This window comes from Rhinolophus sinicus, chromosome 3 (assembly GCF_057876585.1).
Source record: "Rhinolophus sinicus isolate RSI-liver-muscle chromosome 3, RSI-T2T, whole genome shotgun sequence".
Classification (NCBI taxonomy): Eukaryota; Metazoa; Chordata; class Mammalia; order Chiroptera; family Rhinolophidae; genus Rhinolophus; species Rhinolophus sinicus.
In genome coordinates this window covers 59,609,421-59,631,455 of record NC_142503.1, presented here as the reverse complement: position 1 = coordinate 59,631,455, position 22,035 = coordinate 59,609,421, and the positions used below count along the sequence as shown (strand labels likewise).

General features: G+C 36.3%; 1 protein-coding gene across 1 annotated transcript in view; it reads right to left on the bottom strand.

Moving 5' to 3' along the window:
• ADGRV1 (adhesion G protein-coupled receptor V1) overlaps positions 1 to 22,035 on the bottom strand; it is a 503,930-nt gene that overhangs the window by 303,556 nt on the left and 178,339 nt on the right. The window contains exons 61-72 of the mRNA XM_019734240.3: positions 20,289 to 20,412; positions 19,294 to 19,432; positions 18,896 to 19,081; positions 18,345 to 18,577; positions 15,947 to 16,095; positions 15,054 to 15,255; positions 13,648 to 13,867; positions 11,320 to 11,559; positions 9,266 to 9,415; positions 7,746 to 8,219; positions 2,833 to 2,976; positions 441 to 615 (exon numbers count right to left, since the gene is read on the bottom strand). Of these exons, the coding sequence (XP_019589799.3) occupies positions 441 to 615; positions 2,833 to 2,976; positions 7,746 to 8,219; positions 9,266 to 9,415; positions 11,320 to 11,559; positions 13,648 to 13,867; positions 15,054 to 15,255; positions 15,947 to 16,095; positions 18,345 to 18,577; positions 18,896 to 19,081; positions 19,294 to 19,432; positions 20,289 to 20,412 (2,436 nt within the window). The remainder of the gene's footprint in view (positions 1 to 440; positions 616 to 2,832; positions 2,977 to 7,745; positions 8,220 to 9,265; positions 9,416 to 11,319; positions 11,560 to 13,647; positions 13,868 to 15,053; positions 15,256 to 15,946; positions 16,096 to 18,344; positions 18,578 to 18,895; positions 19,082 to 19,293; positions 19,433 to 20,288; positions 20,413 to 22,035) is intronic.

Sequence of the window (22,035 nt, the reverse complement as noted above, 5' to 3'; positions counted from 1 at the left end):
AATTAAGTAGATGAAGTGACAGTTGCTCAACTGTCAGAAATATTCAGGTGAACATGTAAATGGATACAAAGGTGTACCTTTTTATTATTTATTATTATTATTATTATTATTATTATTATTATTATTATTATTATTATATGGTCCAAGTGAAGTGTTTAGAACTACTTTTAACAAACTCCTAATGTACAAACAGAGTAGTCTGCTTAGTGATCATTATTTCCAGGTGAGGTATGAAGTTTTTAATTTGATGGAATAATCTTTCTGATGGAATAAACTGTCTCATTCTCACCAAGCATCATTTGCAACTCTGATCACTCTAATATGGGAGCACTGATTTACCCAGAAAACAAACAGTTCATTGTACAGAGTAGGGATAATCCAAGAAAATTAGTGGATTTTAGGAAAACTTTTAGGCAGATCTTAGAAAAACTACAACTCACCCAGTTGCGGGGTCATGTTGCCAACAACAATGAATTCAGGGATTTCTAACCCAGGAGCATATCCAGCCACCCAGGCAACTATGAGAGCACCATATGTGCCTCGCCTAGAAATCACAACTTGGCTGGTTCCAGCAGTGACATCCGTGAGTGAAAAAGCAGTAGATTCAAATCCAACCTGGGGGAAAAACATGCTGAGAATATTTTATTTCTCTCTAAAGTTTCTTGTTTTCTGGAGAGGAGGTTAAAAGTAAACTTCTCTTTGTTTATACAATATATTTTCTTGCTTTAATTAAATAAATTCAATTAAAGAGTAACGTTTAAGAAATGACATCTGAGACTTGAAAATTTATAATTCTGATTATAAATTCTGATTATAGTTTATTGCTTTATTTTTTTATCAAAATGTAATCCTTTGAATTAACAATACCTAAGAAAGGCAAATGTAATTACGGTTAAAGAAAACCATAGATTAAAAATGTCATTTTAGTATGATTTTTTCATGGGTCTTTATAGAATCTGATTTGTCTAGAACTGAAATTTGACTTCTAAGACATAATAATAAATTCTTCGTTTATAAAATGAGCACTATGAATCAGATTTTTCTATTAAGATTTTTTTTTAGCTCTTTGATTCAATTTAGTATCTTTTTTATTTTTTTAAGATAAAGCTTCAAAAATTGTTTTTAAACAACCATCTTTTTCATCTACATCAAGTTAAGATCTTGTTTTAAGGGCAACCTTCTGAGGTTATCCTGAGATTCATATGAATTCAGTTCTGGTCAATTAGTAAGAATAAAATCAGATTCTGGGCTTCACTTGGATAACTTAGTTTATCTCTTTTGGTCCTAATATCTATAAAATTGGTTTTTTGGTTCTAATATCTATAAAATTGGGGTACCATACGGTAAACAGTTCTATATCAAAACTCATTCTCCCCAATTTAAGTTGAAATGGTATCAGGAAAGTGTCTGAAGCTGCAGAAAAGAAAAAACAACAACAACTTCAATTTGACACCATCCTAGAGTCTTCATTACAGCGAGTCTTCTACTTAGCAATTTATGAGAGCTTTGGTATATCTGAGGTCATTCTTACTACAAAGCTGCTTGAGTGACTGCTTGAAAGTGTCCTAGGCACAAAGTCACACACACACACACACACACACACACACACACACACACACACACACACACTGGTAAGCAGTACAGAGGATACACTGAGGACAGGAGTACACCATGATTGGCCCTGATCTTGCCCTTTGAGGTGACACAATTATACAATGTTGTGACAACATGCACGGACAAGGAGTAGGAAATATTTCACTATGCCAAATGAATGATTCAGGTTGAAAGAAATCTTTTTTAGAAGATTGCTCAACCTAGGAGCAAAAAGAAGACAACAAAACTTCAAAGCATTATTAAATCCTGTACTCATTTCCTCTTGAACAGAGGAGGTGCAGAAAGAAACTTATTACTCCCAGCTATTTTTCATGGTGATGGATTCCACCTTAAGGGACAAAGCAAATTCATTCCCTGTGGAGAAGCAGTTCAGGAGGGAATAACTGAAGAGCATCCCCTTAATGGCCACCCTGTTACACAAGCTCCTGGACAGATCTGCCCATCCTCTTGCCCCTTCATCTGCACAGATTCCATGTTTGCATCTTGGAACAGCCCTTCTCAGTCAAACTGAAGGAGCTCCCAGCTGACAAAGGAGGATGCACTGATACCTCAAAATGGTTTCAAAAGGACCCATATCACCATAGCCAGAGACGATAGCCGTGTCTTGTTCCTACGGTGATGGAAGCAGCCTACACAGGAAGTAAAGCTATCAAGTTATTTATTCTCATGTGAATTTATGAAGTGTTGAGGAAACAATCTTTCCTACAATGAACTCAGGTGGAAGATTCAGATGCTTAGGTGCAACTGTGTCACAGGATCTCACTACTAGCATTTATCTACATCAGTACAAACTTGTCACAGGATAAAGAGTACCGAAAATTAAAGACAAATACTCACAAAGTTAGTATAAATGAGAAAAAATCTAAAATATTAACTGATGTTTCATTCTACTTTTAATTATTCAGCATAAAATACCTCAATATTCAATATCAAGGAAAATCTGGAAATTTTGACACGAGGTGACTATCATTTTAAAAATTTTATACCTTACATTCAAATTTCACAAGATACAAATTTCCTGAAAGTCTAAAAAGGACACATATTATTCTACCTAATGTCAAAAATTGACAAACTATTTTCATATAATAGATCCATAATGTATATTTTGACATTCATAGGACTACTTAGATTTAAGGAAATAGTTAATCTTTAGAAATTCTAAGAATCTTAGTCCTTCCTGTAAAAGCTGCCTGCCCTCTAGTGGTTCCCGGATAGTACCTGAGAATTGGCAGCTTTCTCAGGGACAGGAACGACAGTGGATTTTGCTTCCTGGAGAATTTTTGGCATGCCATAGAAATGTCCACCAACAAGCATCACAGTCAGCAGCTGCAAGGTGAAATTAGAGCCCAGTGGTAGGAAGACCTATAAACAAACAATACCAATGACTTTTTTAGTAAAAAAAATAATTTTCAGAGAAAAACACTGGTATTTGGCACAAGTCATTAGCACACCGCCTCTGGTTCCTTTTGTATCAGTTTCATCAATCTATTACCCTTTCCCCCATGTTGTAAAACCAATCACCAGTATGAAGACTGTGGGGTAAAGAGTGATAGTAATAGAGTATAAAATGCACAAGTTTGCAAATTCTCCATGTGTGCCAGAATAGCCTCAGAAATGATGAAACTCACAGAAGTACTAGTAGTAATAGAATCATAGCTACAGGAATGGGAAGAGCTCACCGGTGAACAGTGTCTGTCATCTGCTAACACCAGCAACACTCACTTTCTTCCTATTCATTGAGTAGTAACTAATAACTGACATTTACCCAAAATGGATAATTTAGGTGTACTGATTATTTGAATATTTGACAAATAATTACTAACTCCATGTGGTAGATTATCAATTCTCAAAGAGTTAGAATCCAACAAAATAAGGGAAACCCTGGATTTAAAAATTGGTGTTACTTTGAAAGGTTTTTTTTTGAAACATACATTTTTCCATTAAACATTATTGATAATGGATAAGCCACTGTTATCCCATATTCTGGAATATTACTAAAAATTCTGTACATCTTTACTGAATGTAAAAATAACAATTTCCATGGTGTCTGTTCTTCTTTCAAATATAATGTACTTAAACGTACTTAAACATACAGCACACCCTCCAAATGTGCAAAATATGTAGCACAGTAGTTTCAAATGTTGTACAACATGGGTATAACAGAGGTCTCATTCATTGAATCACTCTTCATTTTCCTCAAAATGACACTCACTGAATGTGAATCATCAGTCAACTGCTAAGGAGACAGAAATAAATCACAGTGTCCTTACTTCAATCATGTGCCTCCCACCTCTCCTCTAAGGCGGTGCCCCTTCCCCACGCTGTTCACTGGCTGGGCAACTAAGGATTTTTGTTCCTATTCCCTAAAGAATGAAGGGCCAGGAACCCAGTCATTTGTGTCTTCCCACCCAGGTCCTCTGTTCAAGGGTCCATCCATCACACACAGACTTGTGTGATGCAGCAGACCCCCAGGGTGCAAAATTAAACAAGTTGAAGAGGAGTAACAGGATTTGAGGAAAAGCTGTTCTTCCTGCAGAAGGAAATCAGGTAGATTAATTTGAAAAGGAACTTGAAGGCTTGGAGGAGCGGTCGTGTTCTCCAGTATGACCTTCCATTTCTTGATCCAGGACTGTGTCACCAATGCGATTATACAAATTTCTCAGCATTTGGGCACAAATAGAAAGAATTTTCAGCCCCATAATATCCTGGGCACATCTCAAACACTGCTTACCCACATGTTTTTCTAACTGGCTATTAAAGGGCCTTCTCCTGCACTAGACAGGGAGCAATGTGACACCAGAAATTGTCTTTGTCACCTTTGCATTTGCTGGGCTTCTTGCAAAGGTTGGCACATAATAAGTACTCAATAAAGGTTTGAATAAATGATTCAACCACAAATATAAAATTCTTCTTGCATTCTAACAAAATTCCTTTAAACTTAGACTTGTTTTTTCAGTGTGCCAGTGATTCTTATTATAAAGTTCATGCCTCATATAGAAAGTCTGTTGCTAACCTGGCGAGGTAACAATTCACACTCTCAGGTTCTGATGTTAAACCATTATCAAGGGTCTTCTAGTTTTCAAAGCCTAATGGAAACTTCCTCTGTTAAAAGACCTACTGCAGTTTTCTATGGCTGACCTGCCCAATGTCCTAACATTTACCAAGAGGGTGGAGCAGGGAGAACTGTATTTAACTCCTTTAATATCCTTCAAACTTCAAAGAGCAATGCATCATGTGCAGGGGATGAGGGAAAAAGGGGACCACTGAAAAAACCCTACCTTTGGTTTATGGACATGTCATACCTTGCCCCAAACAGCTATCTTAGAGGACTAACTCACATAAAACCACTGAATAATCTACCTGCAGTCTTACAGAACACATCCTGGAATGTGAAAGAGAAAAGAAACCTATGCAATTTTAAATGTTAATGAAAAACATTAAAATAAGCAAATAAGTGGAAGATTTCAGGTATGCACAAGTTAATAAACCTTTGTTACTCTATTGAAAAGAGAAATCATAAAAACAATTTAAAGGGCCAGCTGGATGGCTCAGTTGGTTAGAGTGTGAGCTCTGAACAACAGAGTTGCCCGTATGATTCCCACATGGGCCAGTAAGCTGCGCGCCCTACAACCAGATTAAAGACAACGAACTGACACTGAGCTTCTGGAGGGGCAGCTGGATGGCTCAGCTGGTTACACTGCGAGCTCTCAATAACAAGGTTGCTGGTTCAATTCCCACATGGGATGGTGGGCTGTACCCCCTGCAACTAAAGACGAAACGGCGACTAGACTTGGAGCTGAGCTGCACTCTCCATGACTAGATTGAAGGACAACTACTTGGAGCCGATGGGCCCTGGAGAAACACACTGTCTCCCAATATTCCCCAATAAAATTTATTAAAAATAAATAAATAAATAAATAAATAAATAAATAAAATAATTTAAATAGATTCAAATATATTAAAAAATTCATAGATGAGAATTCAAATATGTGTTGGGAAGCTAAGTATCTTTATTAACTACCATTAAGCTTTCAAAATGAAATGAAAAGAGGACTACTATTCTTCAAAATGTTCTAAGCAGCATTCAATATCAATACAAGAAACAATCTGTTAGGCAGACCAATGGTTCTAGTCCACACAATATGTATCACATATTTTGGTTTTCCTATACATAGTCTGAGAATAATTTTGTACTGAACACAATGCTTAGTAAAATAATAGAAAAATAGAATGTTCAATGTGGCATGTGTTATTGTCAAGTGAAATCTTACTTTAAATAATATATAATACAAATCTATTCCTAGAAAAGCTAAAGGAAATGTCCCCTAATGTTCATTAGCAGAGACTGTAACTTGAATGCATCGAGAAGGTGATGTTACATAGATATGTTTGGGAAAATGTTTCAAGTCACATAATTTAAGCACACTGTATTTAAAAAAAAACTTAACTCTCCTAATTTGTAAATGAGACTTAATAAAAGGATATTCTGGTTAAATTAATCCACTTATTTCCCCAGCTTTGCAATGTTTATTCTAGTCTTGAGAATTTTTGGATATAGGAAACATAGGTTAGAATTTGGTACAACAGGACTATGGCATTGAGCCAATTTCCCAAAGAACTACAGGAGTGTAGGAATAACTATAGAACCCATGTCTCACTAAGAAGCCTCCATTTTTCTCCTTTACTAAACAGCAAAAGTCAAGACTCAGGTACACAAAAGATCAAAAGGCTACATATTAATGTAATATGCTTGTTGCTTATTCTGAATGACAGCCTATTTTCTATTGATCATAAGTTTATGTGAAACTAAAGATCACCAATTACTGAGTGGGCTAAACTTAGTAGTAGAATACAAACAGGAAACTGCTGTGCTTTTCTTTCCACTACCTGTTGACAATGTTGTGAGTAGATCTCAAAGCTTCCTGTCACTTTCAGGAAGCTTTTAGTTAAAGCTCCCCTCTTTATCCCAGCACTTGCTAGGTTTATGGCTTAGGATCTACCGTGGGAAAGGGGTCTTGGTATGATGGTTCAATACTTCTCCAGTCCCCCTTAGACCTTGCCATGAATCTCTGGCACTTTCAGGTTTGGGACAGGGGAGGGGTGCTTTGAGACAGAATGACAAATATCTTGCCTCACTGCTGTAGTCCTTTTTTGGCTAACACTGGCTGACCACTCTCCCTCCGTGAAGGCAGGCACACAAATTCTCAACTTTTTATGGAATTGATGCAAGTGTTCCTCGAAGACTTAAGAATTCCACTCATCACCATTCCTCCACAGAGACAATGACCTTTTTGGATTTCTCTTAGCTTTATGATCCACCCTGCAGATTTTTCTCAGGATGACTCTAATCTGGTGACCCTCTGGGGCAGCCTTTCTCAACCAGGAGATGCCCTGTGCCATCATGCATCCTAGGCATGAAATAAATTAACTTCTCTCCCATGTATATAATAATACTAGTTATGAACCATCCTTGGAAGGAGTAAGACAAATAGTCACTCAAATCACTTTCTCTGGCTCAGACTGAGAAAGACTGCTAGGTTATCTACTTGACCCACAGGAAATCCATGCACTTTCACTCCAAATGTTGCCAGAGCCGTCTGCTGCCCTCTCTCTTCATTACCATCAGAGAAACTCAGAGCCAATCTCCTATATTCCAGCTTTGCAAGGAGAGAAGCAGGTACCGGTCTCTGTGTTATGTAGCCCTCCCAAACTCCAGGGAGCACGTATCAGTCTCTCTCACTGCTTTGCCCTTTTATAAGAGCACATGGAAGCCTATAAATTTTTCCTCTTCAACAAGCATCCTGTGTGTGTGTGTGTGTGTGTGTGTGTGTCAGTGGGTATTCATACAGCACTTAGAACAATCCCTGGAACATTGTAAGTACTAAATAAATTCCTGGTACTATCTAGACAAAAATATTTTATCTCCAAATTGGAATATATCTATTCACTTAGAATCTGGAAATACTTCACTCTATGAATTATCCAAATATTACTATGCATTTTCCAAGGCACTTTTCATGGTTGCATTTAAACACTGAATAAGACTTAAACTGATCATGAGGCAAGTAAAGGCTCTCTTGAAGGAGTTTGATTGGAATGATCAGGAAACTTAAAAAAAATATATGACAAACCTGACGCTTTATTGGCACGGTGTCCACTTTATATCTGGCACCACCTTTGACCACCAGCTGCCTCTCTGCATTTTCAGTAATAATCGGCTGCTCTTTATGATCAGATGATATTCGATATCCAACAGCCACATCTCCAAAAGTTCCAGCAAGCCGAGTTACATTAATTTGGATGAATCTACTAAGGTTCTGCCCAATAAGTACTGACTGACGATCTGCGTACACAGCAAACACACCATGTGGGTCATCATTTGCAGAAACAGAGAACTGTGTGATGCATTTTTCTGGATCCAATTCTGCTCCTCCATCCACAGATACAAGCTGGATGACATAATCTTCCTCTATCTCAGGTATATCATCTGGTAGCAAATGAACATCAAAGCTCACTTCCCTCTCTCCATCAGCAATGGTGAAAAATCCTCTTGTAGAAAGAAAGTCTCCAGTAATATCAAAGTCACTGCTTATTTCCCAGTAAACCTAAAATAAAAGGAAAAAAGTCCAAAAAGTTATGTAATTCAATATATTGAAGCAAAATCCTTTAAACTAAGTTTTCCTCTACAAAGAAATTGTAATTATGCATCATTCATTATTCAAAGCTAAACTCTCTGAGCAGTCAGTTAGTTTAGAAAGCATGGAAGAATGATATCAGCATCATGAAAGTATAGTATTTCTTTCAGGCTGTCATTTGCAATTTACAGGACAAGATTACAAAATCTCATTCCACCTACTTCTAAAGTAATAACAATTTGAAATGATAAAGAGGAGCAAGTTAACTTTAAAATGCTAGTACCACAAGTGCGTTAAACAGGGAACCATACACAATAAATATTTGAAGGTAAAAAGTGAGTAATCTGATGCATTACAGCAGAATTTGGTTTTGTGTTTTAAGTGAAAGGGGCTATCTATACGATTTCAAGGATTAACAGTTATTTTCCAAGAATTTTTGACCTCAAAACCATAAAGCTTCAACTGAAGAAGTACCAGTTACAGGAACAGAGGTGACTTTATAGAGAAATTTCACAAAATACGTATTTCTAGAAAACAAGTAAGCTTGACCTATCAGACAAATCTCCTGATGATTTACAAAGGCATCCTCAAATGTCCCATATTAATATACACACAAATGCAATCTCTTAAAAATCAGTTGCTAAGTGGAAAAATTACATTGAGAAATAAAGCCCTGAAAAACATATTACGCAATTTAAAAAAATCACTGGGAAATTTAAATAGGAAAAGCTTCATGTTACAGCAAACAAAAAAAATATGAAATAGTTTATTCATACTCTTCATGAATAAGTGTGAGGAAGAGCTTTTTAATCTAATTGTAACAGAATTTAGAGAGATTGCTAGAGGTTGATGCTGGTTAGAGAGCCCCCAGGTACTTAAAAGAACCTTTTCTGAAAACTCATGTCACTTCAGTTTATCAAAAGTTTTTACCAGAACAAGGCAGTTTCTCTGTCCCTCTCAGCTACGCTTGTCAGGCAAATTATTACTCTATTTATAAATCAAATGAAAAATGATACCGTAATTTTCCCCAAAATGCCCTTGATTCTTCTGACAAAGAAAGTAATGATCTGGGGTCCTTCCAGCGCTGATGGCTCTAAATAGGTCTTCACAGATAAAGATTCTGGAGCAAACTGAACCACTCCATTGGGGTCACCAAATTTTTGTATCTAAAAACAGAAACAAAGTGCAGAGTGAATAACATATGTAACAACTATGGATGAAAATATAGTATCTAACATAACAATACACAGATAGCTGAAGGAAAGAAACATAGAAATAATATTTGAGTATAATCTACCTAGCTACCTGATTTTTAAGAACCGTCTTTACTACACTGATTGTTCTGAAACAAGTAGGTTCTTATTCTCCAAGGAGAATGGGAATAAGTGTCCAGAAACCTATAATTTACAGAATCTCAAAAAGATGGTACTTCGATGCCTGATTTTAGCTTTGTTTGCCTATGTGTGTTTTATTTAACCAGTTAATTTTAGCTAACTTCTTTCTACTGGTAATAATACAATGCTGAGAGAGGCAAAAAGGCCCTGTGATGGTCATGTGTCAACTTGGCTAGATTACAGTGCTCAACCGTTTGGTTCAACACTAGTCTAGACATTGCTGTGAGGTATTTTGTGGATGGATTAATATTTACAATCACTTGACTTTAAGTACAGATTATCCTCATGCATGTGTGCGGGCCTCATCCAATCAGTTGAAGGCCTTAATTAACAAAAACTGAGGTTTCCAGAAGACATTCTACCTCAAAACTGCAACTTAGGAATCCTGCTTAAATTTCCTGCCTGCCTCACAAAATTCAAACTCGAGAACACAACTTCAACTCTTTCCTGAGTTTCCTGCCTGCTAGATGGCTCGATGGATTTTGGACCTGTCAGTCCCCACAATCAATCGACCAATCAAATCAATCAATCCCTCTGTCTCTCCTTCCCTCCCTTCCTCTCTCTGTTTCCCTGGAGAAATTCAACTGATAACTGACCCCAGACAAAAGTATTTTCCAAACTTAAAAGGAGATATTCATTTCTCTGCACTGTTTTCAGTTGCCTTGGTCCATGCACTTTCTGTCCTTGATGGACTGGGTAGTTCATATCAAATCTGGATCTAATCCAACACATTATTGTGCTAATTAAATAACTACTATTCTTCCTTCAAACAATCTGACTTGTAACTAGTTAATAATTTTTAGGTACTTTGATGGCAAAGATAGCCAGTGTTTTAGATGATACAAGGAGTGATAAAAAAAATACAGTGAATGTTTAAATTAAACAATTTATTACAGTAAAAGACACATTGCTATTAATCCCCCTCAAAATACTCCCCTTCACTTCAAACACACTTATCCCATCGTTCTTGCCACTTTCTGAAGTAGTTCTGGAAGTTCTCTGTCACAAGTGCCCTTAGTTGCGCTGTCATGGCGCAACATGCCTCGATGTCCTGAATCATTTTGACTTTGGGGAAGAGCCAGGAGTCGCATGGTGCCAGATCCAGTGAATAAGGTGGATGAGGACACACCACAATGTTTTTATTGGACAGAAACTGCTATACCAGAAGCGATGTGTGAAACGGATCATTGTCATGATGGAGGATGATTTACGGCACACTATAAAACACACCTTCTCTCAACCCAACTTACTGCAACGAACAAGTTGAAACTTGTCACACACTGTTACTAAGGTCCAACGTGCTGCTTCCAGTATTAAAGATCCCTGCCTTTCCTCTGGATGGCACTCGGCGCAGCATTCACTGTATTTTTTTATCACACCTCATATAAGAAATACCTTCTCTTTAAAAGTGCCAAATATTCCCAAAACACCACATTTTCTTAAAGAGTGTAAAATAAGTATTTCTCACTATGTTAAAACATTTTCAAAAATAATACCAATAATCAAGCTATGTAAAAAATTAATATAACAATCATAGGAATTATTAGAACTTCATTTGGTTTTTTATAACTTTCAATTCATCATAAACCTATAGAGTTTCAACAAATGTGAATTCATTTTCTGATAACTCCTTTAATTAAATCCAAAATTTTGTGGGAAAATAAAGTCAGACTTACCGTTAACATAACATCTTTGGCTCTGGAGTCTAATTTAGCTTCTCCTTTCACAAGTTTAAGTTTAATAATGAAAGTCTCTTCAACTTCAATTTCTTCATGAGGGTAGATTGTCAGAATTATGGGTCTCACTCCCCCTTCTCCCTCTCCAAAATAGAAGGACCCACTCACTGGGTCTGCAATGTCTCTGTTCTGCTGTGGTAATGCTTCCTGAGAATTGGGTCCTACTATCTCCCAGTTCACCTGCAGGTGTTTGTTTTTTTTAATAGAGATGATTGTTTTTAAACTGAGAATTACTTTGCAGGATATGTAGTATTAGAAAAAATTATACATATACATGAAAATTATTCTACAATATCTCCAGAAAATTTCTATATTATCAACTCATGTTTTTAAAACAATAATATTCGCAAATATAAATAAACTGCATACCTATAGAATATTAGTTCTCATAAATAACAATGTCTAGCAAGATAACCTGGTCATTTTTTAATACCACAAGATAACAAAAATATAAAGGTACATTATATACCTATAATACACACACACACACATACACACGCACACCACGGGTGGCAAAAAAATATATACGCATGACTTGTATTCATCTTTTGTTATTGGTATGTAATATATTGAGTATTACAATTTTCATACAGTTTCTTCCTTTCTTAAAATATGTATACATTTTTCGGCACCCTCTGTACACATGAAATACAAATTTTTTAAATATATGAGTACAACACTGTCCTGCTATGTATATGGGTTCTGTCACTTAAAACCTATCGAATAAGACAATAAAACCACATGAAGAGGCTGCTGAGTGTACATCCACTTCTAAAGATACTTAAATAAATTCTAGTATAAAATGAACAGAAAATTTCATAAATTGTTATAAGAAACAAAACTTTATGTTATAATAAATGCATTTGTAAAAAGTCTCTGTAATTTAAAATTGAATGCTTTTCATTTCCATAAAGAAAGAAAATTGGGCAGATCCCTAAGTGCTGGCAGCCTGGGGCTCAGGTCTGCATCCCTCCCATCGTTTCCTACTCTACTTAGGCCCCATAGTTTCAAATGCCTCCGTATGTTGACTCAACACCTTCTTTGTCTGCAGCCCTGAACCGCAGAACCCATACTTGCACACCCCCTGACTACCTGACCCCTCCACTGTGATATCCAGTTGCTATCTCAAATTAACCTGGACAAAACAGACTCCTGATTTGCCTCCAAGCTCCTGCAATTCAATAAACAGCACTACAACTGCTAACCAGCTGCTCAAACTAAAATGTTAGCGGTTATCCTTGATCCCTCTCTTTTCCTCAGCCTCCCCTAACTCAATGAATTTTTCTTCCAAAACATGCTCAATGAGCATTCGCTTATCATTATGTCCATCTCCACTCTTGTCTGAGCTGTCAGCTTTGCCCTGGGCAATAGAAGGCAATAATCGCCCCCTAACTGCCCTTCCTGTTTCAATCGGGCTTCCTGGCAGTCCATTTCCCTCGCAGCTGTCAAAACTGAGCTGCTTCAAATAACAGCTCAGTGACATCCACATCAGTCCCCTACTCAAAACTTTCTAATGGCATCCTATTTGCCTTTAGCATAAAATCTTTAATCTGTTTTAGGATGTTCTCTGTGATCAAACACCGACTGGCCCCACTGATCTATCCTGTGCTGTAATCCTAGTACCTCCAGGCCCCCCACCACATGGACCCCCCCCCCCCCCCAGACCTCAAACATGCCAGGCTTGTAGATCTGCACTGGCTATTCCCTGTCCAAATGCTCATGCCTCTAACAATGACAATGACCAGCTTTTCTCATCATCCACCTTTCAGCTTGAATATCATATTCTTACCATCCAATCTACAGTAGCCAGCAGATCATTCATGATTGTGTCTCTTGATTTTCTATTCCTGCAGAGCACCTAGTGTTATCAAATAATTTTCTTTTTATTTTTTCTTGCTTATTGTTCTGAAAACTCTAGTGAAACAGAGACAAGGTCTGTCCTGTTCACCAGTGTGTTCTCAGTGCCCAGAACAGAGTCTAGACATGGAAAGCACTCAACAAATACTTGTTGAATTAATGTATTTTGACCAGAATCTGTCGTTTATAATAATTTCTAACTTGCTCTCAAGAGTTCCCTGAAGATAGCTGTATGCCTCATATATTTTTATACACCTCATAGGACTTAGAAGCTACTGTATACCTACTAGGTAATTAATAAGTACTATTGCTTGTGAATAAATAAATGAATATATTTGAGGAACGAGAAAATCCAACCCCAAACTCAAATATCAAAAATTATTTTTAAAACCATGGGAATAATAACTCTACCTGAATCTCTCCCAAGAGTCCTCCAGTCCGCTCTAGTACCAAGGATAAAATCAGTGTGGAATTGGGATTAGGAACAGAAATTTTGCTTTGATTGAGAAATCTTACAACGCCAAAGGGAGAGTCACTCCTGGCAATCGTGATTCTGCTCACTAGGTGGCGCCCAAGCACCGCTCCACCAGTAGCTCCAACCAGCAGAATTTCAAACGACTCCTCAAATTCACTGCATAGCAAAAAAGAGCAATTCTGTTAGTCTAAACATATTAAAATGCTTCTAAAATCCAAATAACTAGTCATTTTCCAAATTGGTCATACATATGCAAGGCACAGTAGTCACACACCAAGAAAAAGAGGGTGCTCAGCTGAAAGCATGAATGATCAGTTTCAATTTTATACAACTTGGGCCAGCTATTAGTCCCTCTTTTTAATTGCTTTATGCATTAAAAAAGTAAATGGCAGGATGTTTCCACATTCTTATTAGACTTTTCAAATCCAGAGGGAACACTCTATTTTGAAAAAAGTGACATATACAATCACAATGGTTACCCAATCCTTTTCCCTACCCCAGCACCCCCAAAAGTTTCTCACTTGTTTCTCAATTGCCACACGTATAATCTAAAATTCTATTATCAATGCAAAACATAGGTAAAGACTGGAACACAATATTCATGCTCTATGTATGCCCATATTACAGTAGGCCCCCTTATTCAAAGTTTCGCTTTTCAAAATGGTTTCAGTTACCTGCAGTCAACTAAGTCCAAAAACACTACATGGAAAATTCCAGAAATAAACAATTCCGAAGTTTTAAATGGTGTGCTGTTCTGAGTAGCCTGATGAAATCTCCTGCTGACCTGAACACTCAAGACATGAATCATCCCTTTGTCTAGCTTAGGTACACACTGCACACCTGTGAGTCACTTAGTAGCTGTCTTGGTTATGAGATCGATTGTCCTGGTATTGTACTGCTTATGTTCAAGTAACGCTTTCGCAGCCTAACACTATGTCACAACACCTACATCAGTCATCTCACTTCATCTCATCATGTAGGCATTGTGTCATCTCACAGTATCACAAGAAAGGGTGAGTACAGTACAATAGGATAATTTAAGCGGGGTGTGGGGGTGGGGTGGGGAGAGGAGAGAGAAATATCACATTCACATACTTTTATTACAGTACACTGTTATCATTGTTCTATTTTATCCTTAGTTATTGTAGTTAATCTCTTACTGTGCCCAATTAATAAATTAAACTTTATCACAGGTATGCATGTGTAGGAAAACACATTATATATAGATATATATAGGGTTCAGCACTATTTACAGTTTCAGGCATCCATTGGGGGTCTTGGAATGTACACCTTGTGGATAAGGGGGGACTACTGTATTTCCAGTATCATTAAATAGTATTACCTTTCATTGTCATCAATGATGGAGACATTTATAAAACTTAAGTTCTGCCCATGCTGAAACGTGACTGCATTACCACGCAGTATATAATCGACAGCACCAAGAACTGCAGAGGAGCTCTGAGAGATGAAGTCCACTGTCACGCGGCCATATGTCCCATGCAGCCTCAGCACTGGAATCGCAATCATGCCGACATCTTCCTCCACTGTAACAGGAATTTGGAATTAACTGGTGTGCCACACAAAGCAATTAACTTTTATAAGATTCAGTCAAATTAAACACGGCAATTAAATATAATGGTACAATGCAAGCATTCGATTTGTCCACAGTTATTTATCACATCAAAAAATAATTAGTGAAAATTTCAGGACTTATTTTTTAGGAGGTGTATAGTTCATCACAAGTTGAAAGTTACAGTGAACAGCACAAGTTAGAATTTAAATAACCTATTTAATCATTAACATAGGCATTCTTCCTCTATGTGCCACATACAAATAAATGAACCTGCATTAGAAAGTAGATATTCACTGATTTATAATCACAAAGTAAATTAAGTACTGTATAAGTTAGAAATATATTCATAAAAATGTTTGAAATATGAATATTTCAATACTCATAAGGTTAAACATAATTTTTTTAAGTCGTCTTGTTCCTAACTATTCAGCTTTGGCATACATAAGTAAGGTTCTAGATTGCCCAAAGGTAACTCAAAATATAGTTTTTAAATAAATGTATACATATATAAAGGCATATACAAGCACATATAAAGATGTACGTGTACACACATACATCAAATTGAGAAAATGTATGTATGGGATTTCAAATTGATAATGTCATGCTCAGGTACTCTGAAATGCAGAAAGTGGTAAATTTATGAATAAGGTTACTGAACCTACCTTCGAAGGCAGTATACCTTGGGTCAAATTCAATGATGCCCTCGGCATTATCATTTTTCATTATTATGATTCGGACAACGGAGATGTTTCCTATTTCAGGAGGCTGATCTATCTGAAGTCCATTTTCTTGGATGGTAAAATCATATCCTCTTACAAAGTCATAAAGAAATAAAATAAAATGAGTAAATAATTGCCTAGCATAAATTGAAGGGCCCTCTTCGCTCCTATAACTTAGTCCTATTATTTTAATACTTTTAAAAATCTCCAACACTAAAATACTCCTTTTCTTCCTGAAATTATGTTTAAAACAGATTTCTCTGCTGCTTGCAATTATCACTGCTTGCATGAAACCAAAACTAATATAAAGTTATTAAACTTAGGCAATAGGAAGATAATAAAAGTATAAGGAAATTGGGAAGAAGTTGTAAAATCAACCTGAGGGGCTAGGAATGCACTGCTGAACACATACTGCAGTAATGGACCCAAATGGGATGTACATTAAACTGCAGTGCACTCAGGGATAGAAACCAGCTGGGCAGGAAATTCACAGTGTTAGGCTGAGAGGGTTACTTTAAAGAAATAATGAGTGGCATGCCACTAAAGAAATTTTAAGCTAAACCTTCAAGATTCAAGAAAATATTTTAATGTCTGTGGAAACCAATTACAACCAACGCCTCTATTCTTCAATACAGATGATAGTTTACCTGTCGAACAATATATTCATGCAAAGAAAGTTTTTATTTTTTAGATGGGTATCATTCCCATCAAAGAAAAGTTTTGATTTCCAGAGTTTTACATCACTTTAATTCCTGAAGCCAAAAAAAAAAAAAAAAAAAAAAGGCACTAAACCACTGTAGTCCTTCCTTCAATTCCTAAATTCTATTTACCTGGTACTTTTATCCTACCTAGTTTTGAAAGGATGAAAACTGGTTAATATGATTATATACAAGGCAAATTAGAAAACTGGGAATTAAAATATGAAATGATAAGAGTAACTTATCAGTAGTCTGAGATGGATATTAAGCTGATCATCATCATTTAATACCAGAGCAGTAAATTTTCTAGCAACGAGGCAAAATAGATTTATACTACTTTCCTTCTCAGATCAAAGGAAGCATAGAAACATATCTGGAAGGAAAAAAATATTTCCCCAGAATTAAACTTAAAGAGGAATTGCTTTTTTTTAAAGGGTGGCAGAGAGAGCAAATGCTTCCAATACCACAATAACACAGATATGATCTCACACTTAAGAAGCTGCTTTTACCAAATTTCATCCATTTAATTAAAATAGTCAGTGACCAGCTCAAATTTTAACACATTTAATATAAGGACAAATTCATTCCCATCGCCAGACACACAATCATTTCTGGGAAATTTAAGATTCGTAGTGCATGCAAGCCCACAATATTTTTTTCCAGGTGGAATGAAATACACTCTACCTAAGTCATTCCAGGAGATATTTTAGTTTAAAAAAGCTTTTAAAGCATGACACTTACATAACAAATGTAAAAACATTTTCATGCCCAAGAAAATTCCCTTTATAAATTATGTAAATGCAAACATTATTCTAGTTGAAGGTTTTACATAAGCTGTTGGTGCAGATGTTCCTGGGCTGCCAAAAGTGAACCTTTCGGTGTGGTAAAGGAGCTTCCCACCCTTGTGCATCAAGTCTCTTTCACTAATCAGAGAATAAGAAGGCTCCCACATGGTTAATTCTTGATCTTCAAGGAAAACACGGTGCACCTTAATGACCGACCCTCTTTGGCTCAAATGTTTTTTATGCCCTTTAAAATAGCTATTGGGAAATTGTAATAGATATATACAATAACAGAGGGGCAATAGATTGGGGGAAGGGGGTTATCACTTTGTGAGGGGTAAAATGTCTAACTATTACATTGTTTTGTGCACCTGAAACTAGTAAAACAAAGAAACACACAAAACAGCTATCAGGCAAGCATCTACCTCATTCACCTACAGAGAAGATAATAGTGTTCAGAATCCAAAATCTCTCACTCCAGCCCATTCACAGGTATAGCGATAGAGACAGGGGGAAGCAAATGCCCCAAAGCCAGCTGACCGTTGACCTAGAGAACAGTTAATCGATTTCTCACCAAATTACTCCACACTCATAGCATGTTCAATTCTGGCTGCCCAGAGTGACTTCACACAACAGAAACACAGATTTTCAACTTTCAGGAAAAAAAAAAAATATGTATATATTTTAGGACAATGCAGTTAACAGTTAACCTTTGGCAAAAATTCCTACCCTGCCCTGTTCTAAAGTTACATAAATCTTTGAAAAAGCAGGGAAAGAAGTTCAGTAAACTACCTACACAACCTAGCATTTACTCTTTCTTTCTGTTTCGGTTTCTTTTCCTGTGTTTCTTTTTTACTTTACCTTCCGAGTAATTCCACTTTCGTCATCACTAGAGAGAATTCCTCAGGGCCTTCAGGAAGGCTATCATCAAGTATTTCAATCTGCACACTTTTCATCATCTCCCGTGCTTCAAAGAGGAGCACCCCAGGCGCAGGGACAAAATCCCAGCCTGCCTCTGCGGTCCCACTCACGGTCTCGTACCAGAGTCTCACGGGTCCCAAAGAGCCACCCGACCGGATGACTGTGATGTTCACCTACGCAAGAAGGTTTTTTATTTGACTTGGATGATTAATGTACCAGACAATACTTAATTTTGTCTTTAACTCTATTTACCGGGACTATGTTGAAATTATACATATTATATGTATAACATATATATAACATATATATGTTATATATATGTTATATATATGTATATAAGTTGTAAAAGTATATAAATTACATGTTAAAATGTTAGGAGCAAATAAATCAGTTTGCAAAAACTTTGGAATCTGAACAAGGAAACACATTTTAAAGATCACTCATAATATAAAACACAAAAATGAATACATTTTAAGCATTTCGCACTCTACCTTTTGTGCCTCCTCTGCCACTCGAAGTTGCTCATGTGAAAAGTCGAATTGGCCATAGGGAAAGTCACTGGCCACCACTGTGATATTGGCAGTGCTGCTAGATTCACTCAGTATGCCCCCCTCACTGACCCCAGTGAGCTGAAATTCATAGAAACACTTTTCCTCAGGAATGTCATCATTCAAAACCTACAGGAGGGCAAAAAAAAAAAAAAAAAAAAAAGAGCCACTAGCCGCAGAATCCGTAACATTTAAAGAAAAATAACTAACACATAAGCAACAAAAACAAACTCTGGCTATTAACCACCTCACACCACCCTACCCACCAACTAAACACACACACACACACACACACACACACACACACACACACGCATAACAGAAACCAGTAACATTAATACCTGTATCACTACAATTGCAGCAGACTGTCCATCTCGCATTGTCAGTTTTCCTGATGTTTCAGCAAATTCCCCCATGGATGGGGGGAATATCCTCCAGTACACTGTGACCTCCCCCCAGATTGCTGGGCCCCGAACAAGGCTACAACAACACACACATGTATATTCAATACATTTTTATTGAAGGACCTTTTCCCAGATATTTGCCATGTCTTTAAACAACAAACAATTTTCACTTATTTCAGAAATATTATTCATTTAAATAACCTGAACTTGTGTAAAAGTGCTTGACAAGTATTCAGTAAAAGCTGAACACTAAAAGTGGAAGGTTTAAAGACATAAATATTAAAAAAAAGAATTTATAGATTTTCACTTATACACAAGGTACAAAATATGAATAGTCTAACAAAGTTCTCTAAAGAATAGGAAATACTTCACACATGCAATGCTAATGGCAGAACTACCAAAAAGGTAAACTCAAATTCAGCTACTTCACTAGTAGTTGACGCCGCACTCCTCATGAGAAAATCTGTAGTAAAGTTGTCTATGATCATCCTATAGTTATACAATAGGTCCTAATTTTATAACAGTTAGAATCACAAAATGCTTTCTCCAGATGACTTTCTATGGAATGGCTTTGTAGCTAAGACACCCAAGCGTACAGAGATGAAAGCTTTTTTACATGGTTAGCTACAGACAGCTGAAAGCATAGATTTCCTGATGTGTCAATTCAGTGTTCTTTCCTCTGCATGGGCTGTGCAAATTACCCGAGAAACAGTCAGAAACCTCCTCATGATCTAACTTCAAGATAGGTCAGAATATGTCTTCAATTTTCACCCAAAATGTGTTATACTCTCTACAGGATGTTACCAACATACAAAATAACAATGCTTGAAGAATATGCATGTATTGAGAACAATGTATTTAAGGCAGAAAATGCTATTTACACAAAACTTCAAAACCCTAACCCAGGCAAAGAAAAATTATGAAATCCATACCTGATGACAGCAGTGCCATTATATTTTGCTGAGGGTTCCCCAATGAGGATGTGCCTAGAGGATGGTGCGATCCCAACTTCTCCTGAAGCTCCCTTTTCTCCCCAAATGATTATTGATGCACTACCTAAGTTGATGATATATATATATATAGCTTATTGTAGCAAACATGTTTTCACTGAGTATACGCCTGACAATTTTCTAAGTGCTTTACATGTACGAATCTTATGAGTTAATAACCCTCATGGCAATCATATATGTACTAATATATAATCATATAGGTACTAATATTACCCTCATTTTACTGAAGAAGACATTTAAACATACTGAGGCATTGAAGACACTAAGGCCAATAACTTGTCCAAGATCACATTTTGGTGAAAGGGACAGGAAAAAATGGGCAATAATTCCACTATTTCTGCCATGATAAGCAAGCAGGTACTTTTCTACCATTTGCCTTAATTCACTTCTACAGTAACCATTTTACAGTTCACTGCAATTGGCTATCTGGCTATGTCCCTTGCTTATGTGGAAAAAGCAAGAGTTCTAGGGTACTTTTATTTTTATTTTATGACTATTATTTGCTTATAAGCATTTATAACAATATGTCAGACAGTCCTACTAAAATGGAAATAAAAAAACATCAAAGTAATTTCATATTCATATTATAATTTAGCAGTGACTTGAAAATTGTTTCTACAAGAATACATTAAGGTTTCATGGAAAAAAAACGGATTACTGTACTGTCACTTTCTGTGGCAATGGATTAATAAAACCAAGAGTGGTTTGTCATATGCAAGTATGTCACAATTAGAAATATATTAAAAATTGTTTATATTAATAAATGATTTACCCTGATCCACTGGTACATTCTTGTATTTGTATCTACTTGGTCTATATGACATTTACCCTAACATTCATTTTAACATGATGTAGATAACTGAGCTAATTTTAGACTTACAGAAGGATATGGTGCAATGATACGATTCTCTTACAGGCTTGTTAGAAAGCACTCCAGATAAAAATGTAAAAAGATTCACTACCCTAGGTACATACAGTGATACTCTACAATTTTGAGAATTTCTTTGACCACAGAACCTTTTTTTTCTGGCTACAGACCCTTACGTAGGATGGAGTTCTTGATGGCAAAAAAGGACATGTAACAAGAATTAAGCTTTCATATCAAAATTGCTGGGCCATTTTTTACGGCCATGATTGTTTGTACCACAATGAAACCATTTAGAACGATTAATCCTTTCTCTATATATCTAAGAAAAATTTTAATATGGACCATATTATGAGAATTATGATGGATGTTTCTGAAATGTCAGGATATCTAAGTAACTACTTTCTGATGAAAATAGGTATAGATAGGTGGGAATAGACATAATAAATGCTGTTTTAAAATAACATTACAAAAATAGTATGTGATCATTGTAAATATGTGTACAAACCATAGGTAATCAAAAACCACTATCAACATTTCAAGTAAATAATCCCAAACATATTTATGACATGCACATGACAAAAATGAGATTATATTGAACATGTCATGAAGTATGCTTTATTAACATAACAATTATCCATGTAATTAAGTATTCTTAATTTTTAATGTAAGGCTTTTTCTGCCACATCCTCTTGAATAGTTACATAGTATTCTATTTAACCAGTCTCTTTCCTATTGTTGGATCATTTAGGAAACTTCCATATTTTACTTGATAAGCACTGCTAAAATAAATACCTCTATTTT